General features: G+C 33.3%; 1 protein-coding gene across 1 annotated transcript in view; it reads left to right on the top strand.

The window, feature by feature from the left end:
- Window positions 1-12276, top strand: part of LOC106469268 — a 59773-nt gene that overhangs the window by 28714 nt on the left and 18783 nt on the right. Inside the window, exons 3-5 of the mRNA XM_022397740.1 lie at window positions 7873-7947; window positions 11243-11414; window positions 11484-11804. Coding sequence (XP_022253448.1) covers window positions 7873-7947; window positions 11243-11414; window positions 11484-11804 — 568 coding nt within the window. The remainder of the gene's footprint in view (window positions 1-7872; window positions 7948-11242; window positions 11415-11483; window positions 11805-12276) is intronic.

Genomic DNA, 12276 nt, shown 5'->3' with positions numbered 1-12276 from the left:
GCATTCGCCAAGTACGGGATAGTTCTAGAAACATGGCGTCACACTAGTCATGTGACTCGCTGACGCAACAATATAAAAAGTCAGTCAAGGGAGCCACTAAGTTTCTCTTGCATTTATTACTCTCAGAACAAGGCATCAATTAGGTCATCAAGTGATTTCTTGTGGGAAAGATTTTGAAATGTAGAATATACTGTTTAGGATGTGAGTGGTATTTTTCCACTGGCAAGTCAGATGATGCTCCAGGGATACAACATCTATTGTTTTGTAGTGAGTGATCATCAGTCTACTGGGTGAATGCCTGCATCCAGATGAGAATGACAATGTTGTATATATTCCAGTAAAGGCACCACAAGATACACTTATTTTTAAAGAGTGATTGTGTTTATTTGTTGGAAATTTTGTTTCACTTAGCTTAAACTTTCATTCATTCTGTATTTTGCTTCTTACTCAATTGAGGTTAGGAGAATATAAACTGTTCATCATAAAAATCTTTCTGCCAAGCGTCCACCTGATTACTCACAGGGGAAATCAGTGAACCTGAGAATACCACAGAAGTAACAACCTAAAAGAATAACTTTTACATCAGAAAGTCAGTATTTCTTTTAGTGAATTCATAAATCGAACTCTTAAATAATTTATAACCTTAAATATAAAAATATACAATCAGAGTTGTTTTTTTCAAAGATATATTGCTTAACTTACTGCATTTATAAGCTATAAACATGTAGTAATCCTATTTCTGAACAAGATGAAATCCAAGAAGCCTTGCATCCCAGGCATGTGCTTTATCAACTGAGCTAATGTGGTTAACTTGCTAACTATCACTAATCTAATGAAAAACACCTTAGGTGTAAAAAAAAAAAGGATTGAGTGTGCAACTTAAAGGAATCAAATCAAAATTGACAGCCAAATTGGTAGTTACACTTATAGCACTAATAAACATTTTGCAGCAAATATTCATTCATTATTTAGTCAGGCTACATTTTTTTGTTCAACTTTTTGGGCATAATGATGGGTAAAACAAAATACGCAGCCTAGCTAACTAATCAATGAATATTTTCTGTAAAATTCTTAACAATGCTATAGAGCAGATCCACTGAAAATATATGATAGTTTGGATTACCACAGTCCAAGCTACATAAAGTGGAAAATTGCTAAGCTATCACTCCTGTTAATAACTCACAGTGTAGGACTCGAAATTAGCAGGGGCCTGGGAGCCAATGGCCCCCAGAAATGCCTGCAGATCCATAAAAAGTGTCTGTTAGGTAGCCCGTGCGGCTTCTTAAAATCAAAAGAATCATTAAAAATTTGACTCCACATAAGTTAATCTAAGCATTTATTAACCAAGCAGAACTTTTGACAAACCATTAATGGACCTTCATAAATTTACGAACACTCGTCAGTCATGTACAATCCACAAACATCACTATGAATGCCCATGTATTCAAAGTAAGTGCACTTTCATTACTAAGAATGCCATCACTTTGTTAAATATTCAGATATTTTATATCAGTGTAATGGAATTGATATTTAAAATTTCATTTATAAAATTTGAAACACAGAATGATTATTTAAACTTTATTAAGGTAACTACTGTTTTCAATCAGAATGCTATATTTTTAATTTTTTATATATGATACCAAGCCTTCATCAAGACTCACACATTTGAAAGATGTATATAAAAGTTATTTTTTGTCAACACTTTCCAAAAACAGGCAAGTAAAAAATTGCAAACTTGTAAGTTGTTTGAAGAATCTACCTTACTGCATGTACATTGTATGTACATGTTAAGACAAACACTTTTGAATCCAACTTTACATACTGCACTAGCCAAAAACAAAACACATTACTGTTTTACTGATAATGTCACATTCAGAAATCTCCGATTGCTGATAATTATTGCACACAATCGGCCGATTCTGATTATGTACCTTAAAAATTGTAACGACTACAGAGAATGTACTTTGAAGCTTTATTAAATTGGAAATAGTTGAAGTTATCAATAAACGTAACAGGAAAAAAGTAATAAAAAAATCACAGTCCCTTTTCCGTTTGATATTTGAATGACTGAAACATAAAAATGGGAACTGATCTTGTGGCTAGTACATGATTGATACATAATGTTATGTGACCATTGTGAGAGGCAAACAAATTGTTGATATTCATTGCCTAAATTTATCATTCACTTCAGTCATAAGTTTGAAGACTTGCTATCACTCTGCACATTTTGAACCAAACCACTTTCTAAACCAAATGAAGTATTCCAACCAAGGTTTTTGAAAGTTTTTGTTCGTAAAGAGAGGAATCTTCAAACTGAAATTTAAATAATTTTTTGTTAAATTGACATTTTTAAGAAATGCTTCTAATAGTGTTTTTATTACACATGTGATGATCAACTTTCCAACCTTGAAAAAAGAAAAAGAAATGACAACTTTAAATGCATTATGATAAAGAAGATACATCGTGCTGGTTGAATTATTTAAAATTTATCACCTCCCGGCTCGACACACATGCTTTCATCAGCTGTGTTTCAAATATCAGCACCTACACTGTGTCACTTTTTATATTTATCTAAAATCATGAAATATTAGCTTTTATTGTCCATAAAGATGTATACACTCTCCTGTTAGTTATAAGTGCAATGAGCAGTCGGTTACAACAACTGCTCACCTTCGTGATTTTTTTGTTTTTGAACAATTTCCATTGAAAAACCCAATATATCTAGTTTTTCTCATTCAGAAGCAATTCAACCAATCAGCAATCATGTTTGTCGAGCCATCTCACTTTAAAGTAACTTCCTGGAACTATGCATGTCAAGACACGGCAGTGTGTCATGTGGCCAAAACAACCAGTAGGACACACTGTGTTATATTAACAGGAATGATAGTTTATTGGTTTTTTTCACTTTCTGTAATATGGACTGTGGTAATTCAAACTGTCACATAATTTCAGTGGATTTGCTCTACTGGACCCTTACTTCACATATCAAATTTCAAGCCAATCCATTGAGAAATACACGAAATATAAAATCTCCAATTTTGATTAAATTTTCTCCCTTTTTTTTTCTTTGCACCAAACATATAGAAACTTGATTTGATAGATAAATGTATTTAACTTTTATGGATTTTTTCAAATTTGGTAAATTGACAGATCTTTACAACTTATAATTAGGTGTCAAGTTTAGTCTAAATATAAATCACGTGCAAAATTATTCAACAAAAACCACTGAAGTTTGACCAATATTTTTATACACACCTACACAAAAAGTCACGTCACCTATTGGTCTAAAATTTTTAATAGAGCTTCACCTTAGAGTAAGTGGACCATTTTTAGATTTTTTGTCATTCGGATTAAATTGGCTGATTTAGAGCAGCAAAACTATAGGGTGAAAGCATGTGCAGATACGTAAGTATTGGTTAGGCCATGCAAACTAAATTAGCAGTTTCTAGCTCAAGTTTTCAAAATAATCATACTGGTGGACGATTATTATTGATTATTCATTGACAACTTTTTTAGCACAAATATGCTAAATAACATGAAATTCTCCTAATTAAAGAGCGTTTAGTATCCTGTGATATTAGCTTAAGCAATTAACATAAATAACGATGCTTGATACAGCTGAACCGAGTGCATGCGAATGATGACAAGAAATTGTTAACCTAAATTTCATAGTGTTACTATAAAGTTATTAGTACTGTATTAGAGAAGAAAAACTACCACCATATTTTTTAAATAATCTGGTTGGTCTGTAAAGTATAGGTCTGTTCTGAATAATAATGTTGCTATTATAAAGCTAATGTTGGTTGCTATCGAGTGTCACTTTCTGACTTGCTGTGGTTTGATGGTATGTATTGACAAGATGTAATCGTATCTCATCAAAAACACTAGGTGTGCAACTTAAAGGAATGAAATCAAAATTGGTGGCCAAACTGACAGATACACTTATACCACTGATAAGAATTTTACTTAAAATATTCATTCATTAGTTAGCTAGGTGGTGTATTTTGTTTTACCCATCATGTCTCAAGTTGAACAAAAAACGTGGCCTGGCTAACTAATGAATGAATATTTGCTGTAAAATTCTTATCTAGAAACAGAACAAATACAACACAAACTGATACAAAAGAACATCACATACACAATAATGGAACAAATTATTTCAAGTAGAACAAAAACACCAGCAAAAATGATCAAGGTTTATACACATCAATTGCCAGACATCCAAAGTATAATATCTGAGGGTATTATACTATGGTATCAGAGATTTCGGGTTGAAGAAGCAAAAACACCTTCTATGGTTGTAACCCAGTGTTACAACTGTCAGTGATATGTAGACGTTGCAGCAGCATTTAAATCTCTCCCTTGAGGTGTGGGCTGTGGTGGAGACCATCATAACTCGGAATGCCCGTAACGATACAGTAACCCACTATACTGTGACTACCAACAACAACACACACAGCTAATTATAAAGAATGTCCTAAATATAAGTACATCAAAACTAGAATGTACAATATGCACAATAAACCAAAACATACTGTAACAAATACACATCACCCAGAAATAAACTCTAATAAATAAAACAGGAAAACACCAGTAACACAGAACACACCTGTACAGATTACAACATACACCTATGCAGAAGCAGTACGATCACAATTACTAAATCAAGAAATGCTAATGCCAACAAAACAAATCCAGAAACAACCTAATAGTTCAAATATTCAACAAAACAAAAATGAAATCACAGAAAGCCAACCATAAACAAACATATTTGAAACCGAAACAAATAGCTAAACAACACCTACCTGTCATTCCACACATTCTTAAGCCCAAATACCACACAATCCATTAACAAAACATCTAAAAAACCAAGTAAAAAATAAAAGTCACCCCATTCTGGAGCTTCACCTATGCCGACAAAAAGAAAACATTCATGGACCTGGCCCTGAAAAGGAAAGGGTAAATATTACATAAAATAGAAAAGATTGCAAGCCTCAATTAAAATAACAATCAAGAGGAAGAGGTCAAATATGCACCTGACCCTCCTAGGTTCTACAAACACTTAAACCCCAATGCCAAAATGAGGCTCAACCCTTTTTTTTTTCACCTGAGATGTTTTTGATTAAATTCATTAATAACAGGACTGTCAAATGATGAAATGGAATGTTCCATAGCTGTTCAATAGGTTATTTATTTTGTAAATATTTGTATATACCTGTTTACCACTTTCAACATAGTGACATCTCTGACAGTGACGTGCAATTCAAACACTTGACAAACCTCCTACTGAAAAATAATGGGACATTCCAAATTTCCAACCATTCTGTTGTCATACCCTCTTTGGCAACCTCCCCAAACAATAAGCTAATACACAGTGCAGTACTAACGGGAGCCACATGGCTTTTCAGCCCAAGAACTTTGCGGGAAAGGTCTGCATAGATCTCCGGCAAGCACACAGTGTACAGTAGCTTTGTCCATAGGGTGCCGTTATCGACCGTTTGCTAATGTACAGTCAGTAAAGAAATAGGTGTGCTTCACAATGTGCTGAGCATTGCTTTTTAACCTTTCTTTTGTTCAGTGTACCAACTCATGTAAATAAATGAGAAACAAACATTGTTTTAAGGGAAGTACAAATAATTGAGGGTCATCAAGATGGAATGGCACTTGGTAAAGACTACCCAAAAAGGATTGAAAAGTGGTGCTGGTGCATAACCTACTCCAGTCAAAGCTACTTCTTTAGCAGGTGAGACAACAGGAACCAACAGAAAAAGACCATTAATCATGGGGCATTTGTGAGCCTCTTAAAGCCAAGAGGTATCCTGGACCAGGATCTGACTACTTGTCCAAGTTTCAGAGTCCCTGAATACATCTACTTACTCATACACACAACACTGGGAGCATATCAGACAGGTATTTGCCTAGAACCTACAAAGGTGAAGTTTTGGCCAACATCACAGGTTCTTATGAGTGATGCCAAGCCAGAAATGTTTCTAGCAAGTAACTGCTTGGAATGGCTAGACTAAAGAGCAGATAGTTCAACACCTGATCATGAACTTGAATTGTTCAATCTTGGATTCTATAGATTATCTGGATGAGATGTAATAAGAATACAGGAACACAGTTGTGGTCAAGTTACAATGCTAAGCACACAGTATGTATTAGCTTTATGCATAGGGTGCTGTTTTTAACCGTTTGCTAATGTACAGTCAGTAAAGAAATGCTTGTACTTGGTGATGTGCTGAGCGTGCTTTTTATCCTTTCTTTTGTTCAGTGTATTAACTCATATAAATAAATGAGAAACAGAGTATTTTTACTGATGATAATTTATTTTAAGATTAATAATGTCTTGTGCTTTGTGACAGTAGAAAAATGAAAAAGCACAGGGTCGTGATTGTAATCATACTTACAAATCAGAAGATTGTTGTTGTGAATAAAGTGGTCTGGGTGGTGTTTTTTTAATTTCTCGGCAATTGGTTTACTGTGATCAGGACATTTGACAAATTCTACCTATTCCAATTGTCACCCGATTATGAAATAATCAGCCCAATTCCAATTTTCAGTAACACACTGAATAATATAAAATAATAACTTTAAATGAACACAAAATAATGATTTAAAAATAGGAATAATAATAATGCAATTATCATGATTGTTGCTCTGATAAATTTTACACATCTATTTCATTACTTAATTTCACCAGGCATAGCAAAAAAGGCCAACCATGGGCTGCTATCATCCCCGGGGTTAAGGAGGAGGTACCTAACACCTGTGGCCTTCTTGACCTACTGCTGTCTGTACCAGCTTGGCCAGGTGGTTTGGGTGGTTTACTCACAATCTGAGGGTCTTGGATTCAAAGCCCCATCTCACCAAACATGCTTACCATTTCAACTGTGGGGGCATTATAATGTGATGTTCAATCCCACTATTCTTTGGTAAAAGAGTAGCCCAAGAGTTGGCAGTGGGTGGTGATGACTAGCTGTCTTCCCTCTAGTCATTCACTGCTAAATTAGAGATGGCTAGCACAGATAGCTCTCGTGTAACTTTGAGTGAAATTCAAAACAAACCAAATCGTTGAGGCAGAGAGAAGATTAAGCAAGAATTAGGAAAGGACACTACTTTAAAAGGGAGCAGAAGAATAGATTACACTGGCAGTGATGCATAATTTTTTTTTATTTATTTATTTTGATTATTAATGGACACTACTTTAAAGGGGAACAAAAAGTTACTGTTATACCATGCTTTAGAGAGAAATTAAAGATCATATTGAAATAAAAATCAGTAAAGTGGTCTGTGAAAATGAAATGATTGGACTTTTTTTTTTCATGAAATACGAGTTCACAACAAAATAAATTGAGTTATGTTGATATTTTAGTTTCCTTTCAATTCATGCAACATCTATTTAATTCAGTGATTTTTCTTATAACCTCCACTGTAGAGTACATTTTAAACTGAGCTATAGGATTGGCCCCTAAACCTGCTTGTGGGCCTCTAAAAATTTATGTTTAGGGGCCCGCCTGGCTTCCTAATAAAAAAATAGTTAAGCGTGATCCCTGCAGAGTGTCCATCAGGTTCTTTTGGCAGCACTACACACCACTGTGTGTCTTGATAAGGTAGTTTTAACAACTAAAATACCACAGACTTTTATACTAGTACCTTTATTTTTTCTAATTGTTGTTTGTATTAGTGAAGTTCTGTATAATGCAAAATATTGCACTGTAGCTATTTGATGAAAAATGTGTTGCTAAATATTGTCATTATAAAGCATGTATGGCATTTGGTTTTGTGTGTGTGTGTACATTTTTCGTGTTTTATGTGTTCAAAGTAGGTTCACTTTTTTCAGTGAAACCATGTATGTATTATTTTTTCATACAGACAAGATGGAGAATCCTTTAAATCAAAACTTGGTGGCTTCAGAAAGGCTGTGAAAAACATTGCCCATTTGTGTGAGTTCATTTAAAATTATTACTTACATTGTAATATTGATATGGAGAATTCATAAACTTTGAATGACCTGCCAAGTAGCTACAATTCTATAGTTCTGACCCTGTTAATTTTATAATTGGTTAGATTTGACCCCAGCTTCAATGTTAACTTCATTAGTCAAATTTTAGCTGACTTTCTTAAGCCTATAAAAATTCACTTATCTATTTATTTATGGGTAAAGATAGTAAATTAAGGAAGAGTAGAATATGTTTGAGTTTGCCTGATTGTAAGAGTAAAGTCAGGAATTCAAGCACAAAAATGATATATTAAATATTACCAGTCCAGCATCCAATTGTTTATATTGCCAAAATAATAAATAAAAGGCATCTGATATACAATCCTTTTTTGTAAGAGTTAGATTTCACAATTATTAAGGAGCAATTAGACTAAGAAAAGTACTGCGCCAGAAAAGAAATATCATGATGTGTGTGATGAATGGCAAACTGAATTCTCAAGGATATTGAAATATAAACCTGGACTTTCTATCAGAAATTGATAAAGTACATAAATTTTAATAAACCTTCAGAAAATATATTAATTTGTCTCAGAAGATGTTGGTTTTCTTGATAAATATCTTAATTTTTGTAATTATGTTGTAAAAAGTGTTACTACTATTTTCAGTGAAGACCAGGAATGAAAGATCTTGAGACTTAAGTTTTTGACTCTTCAATATTAGGTTAATGTTTTTTTAAGAATAAAGCCACATCATTAAATGTGTAAAATAATTTAGTTTCTACTGTCACTTAAAAATTAGTTTGAATGCTTATTTTTCTAGTTTTGCTTTGTTTTGGCTGTGATTAAAACTCAAAAAATAAGTATTGACCTCAGAGTCACACATAACTTAAGTTAGCACAAATACAATTTTTACAATTGAAATATTTATTCTCAAGATGATGGAAAGAATGAAACATTTAAATAGATAGGTAAATATTACTAGCTCTAGTCTCATTAGATGAGTTGGAATTCAAAAATATCTGTTAGCAAGGATGAAGTAACACATACACGCAGTGTTAATAACTTTTACACTTTTAGACTGTGTTTACAGATGATTGAGTTTTAACTCTAGTTACTATGATATGTATTAGCAACACATTATGTTCTGTATTATATTTTGAGTTTCAAAAACTTGGCATTGAGTAAAATTTGTTGAAGAGTTTATTTTAATTTACTGGATAAACAATGTGTTTTAAGATTTTTGTGCTCTAAAAGATTTGAAGTTTACATTTGAACTATGTACTAGAGAATTTAATACGACAGTGTGAAATTTCCCACCTAAATGATATTATATACATTTTATGAATATATTAAGAGTATATTCAAATGAGAAATTTCACTCTAATGTTCATTTTATAATTCATATAGAGATTATACATAGAGCTTCTATTTCATTAATATTGGGGTTTTCATACGTCTGTTTCCTGTACATTAAATTTATAATGTTTTTCAGGGGATCATAAGTACATTAATTGTGCTATAGTTGTGGTCAGGCCCACCAAGAGGGGGGGCAACTACCCTGGGGCCCATAAAAAATGCCCCAACTTTAAACTCGACTTTTTGAAAATTTGCATACTCTTAAGCTAAGAATCCATAGACCAGAAAAACTGATGTGAAATTAGTGTACAAGCCAAGCCAAGTTCAAAACGGAAAATAGCATAACTTTGGACTGAATAAAGGAATTTCCTTCAAACATAGTTATAGCAATAGAACATTCAAAAACTGCTGGTAATGCTAATGCAACTGAGAGTAAAATCAAAGATTTTTGAGTTAAAGTCAAAAACAAAAATTTCGCACTAGAGAGAGATTTGTGCACTGTGAGCGCTTTCCAGCGCACCTTCCAAAATTCCAGCATAATTTCTGCCAACTGCCAAATATTCTAAATTTAAAACACAGCAACCTCCTTCCTGCTAAACCTTGTGTAATGTGCAGTTCTGGATCCGGGACGCCATGCGCCAGGGCCCAATCGGCACATACTTCCGTGTTGTTAAGTGTTCAATGCAAATAAATGTAAGTAATTGTTTAATCATCAGTTGTTCTTAATTACATATATATTAGGTTATTTCCTTAGTAGCAATGTAGCTTTCTTTTAATGTTACAAATGGTCTAAAGACTTAAAAGCCAAGATTTTAACTTTTCCAATCAGCCTACTGGCTTATGCTTAGCCATTTAGGCCTATTATAACATCCATATTAGGCTAAGCATCAAGGTTAAACTTCATATTTAAAGAATGATTTGTTTTTTGTTAAATAATGCAGTATCTTATTGTTCTCACTTATCAATATGTTATTCTCAGTATCTTATTAATTGTATCAATATTAAAGTTTTAATTTAAAGTAAGCGCCACTAAAACAACAAAAACTTTGTACTTAACTTAACTTAGCCTAACTTATTTTGTAAATTACTCATTTTCATCTCCTGTTGATTTGTGACTCTTCCAACTCGTTAATAACCAATGGATGTCGATCAAATTGAGGCAAAACAGAAATTTTTAAATTAAAATATGTATACAAAAATTTAATATCTAAAATAAAAATAGTAGAAAAATATATTTAGTTTCATAACATATAACAGAATTGATAAGGGATAAATGATTATAGAATAGCTATACTCTTTTATAGATACTCCAAAAATATATCTTTTTCCAGATTTTTACAATATAGTTACTACTGAATATTAGTTGAAAATTTCTCAGCATACTTCATCATTTTCTTTACAAATATGCATAAAAAATAATTCCTGGTGATTTATCATTTTTTTAATGATGAAATATTAAATTACTATAAAAGTTTACATCTGAAAAAAATCAGGATTAGTACCAAACCCCAAAACCCAAGTATTCATTTTTTGTATAACATGTTATCTTATTTGCTTTATATGTCCTTAGAATAGATACGTGTGTTATTAAGTTATAATAAATGCTTTAACAGTGTAATAGCTAATGTTTTGTGCATTAAAAGGAAAAATACACAAGTACCTATAATCTATATACTAACAAAGCACTCTCACATGTAGTCAAAAATCATGAACAGGAGGAGTAAAAATTCAGAAATGTGGAGCTTTTTCGTCCCAAAAATTTTTGTCCAAAAATCCAACCAAAAACCCACTGAAATATTAGGTGGGTTTTTGTTAATCCACTGTGCATTTATTCTCCATGTGCTTACCATTCACTAAACTTATGTGAAGTAGATTCTACATCATGTTGCACGGAGGCAGTTACATTTTTTGGAGTAGTGCAAACAGTTTACAATTTGTTTTCTTCCAGTCCTCAGCGCTGGGCTATTCTCAAGGAGCATGTGGGCATGTCAGGTACTCGTTGGACAGACCAAGTGACAAGTGTGAGACCATTTGCAGCTCATCTTGCTGAAATACGACTCATGCAAAAGAAACTTCGGTCTCTCAACCTCACGCCAAAAACCATTAATGAAGTCAATGGTGTAATCAAATAAGTGTCATCCTTCATTTGCATCTTTATGTCATCAATGTGGCTGAAGATTCTCCTACAGATGAACAGGAGAAATCAGATCATCCAGGCAAGAGATGCTACAGTGGAGGTAGAGGTCTCAAATCTAGAGTTGCTCTTGACCAATCTTGAAGATCTTCGTGGGAAATGGCCACAGATTTTAAATGAAGTGAAAATGGTTGCTGAGGAAATCGAAATTGAAACCCATTTCCCATCAAAACAGAAAGTTAAAAAAAGAACAAGACTTATTGTCATTGAGGAGGATGATGAACAAGGGGAGAACATCATAGAAAATCCTTGTGATGGCTCTGATGAGCCTGAATCTGAATTCAAATGGAATGTCTTCTTTGTTATCATTGATTCGGTGATTGACGAAGTGGTTTAACGGTGCAAACACAATTAATAGATTGTTCTGCGTTCTGTGGCAATATTGAAGCATGACATAAGAGGAACTCAAACTTACATGTGCAAGATTAGTGGACAAATACCCAGACGATCTCTCAGAATCCATGCAAGAGGAAATGGGGCACTCAAAGGCAATACATGCATCAAACTTTAGTAAAGATATGGGGTCATATCAACTTTTAAAAACAATAAAAAGGTACCAGTTAGATGGCATTTTCCCAAATGTCTGTATTGCACTGTGAATATTCTGCACATTGCCAGTTACAGTAGCATCTGCTGAGAGATCTTTCAACAAACTAAAACTCATCAAGAGCTTGTTGAGAAGCATGATGACACAGGAGAGACTGAATGACCTAGTCATCCTTTGTATTGAGAGCGAACTTGTGGGGAGAATTAACTTAAGTAAGATATTGAAAAAATTTGCTTTAAAA

This window comes from Limulus polyphemus, unplaced genomic scaffold, assembly GCF_000517525.1.
Source record: "Limulus polyphemus unplaced genomic scaffold, Limulus_polyphemus-2.1.2 Scaffold3386, whole genome shotgun sequence".
In the NCBI taxonomy this organism is placed as follows: domain Eukaryota; kingdom Metazoa; phylum Arthropoda; class Merostomata; order Xiphosura; family Limulidae; genus Limulus; species Limulus polyphemus.
Note: the sequence above shows the minus strand (reverse complement) of the source record. Positions and strands in the feature narration are given on the sequence as shown.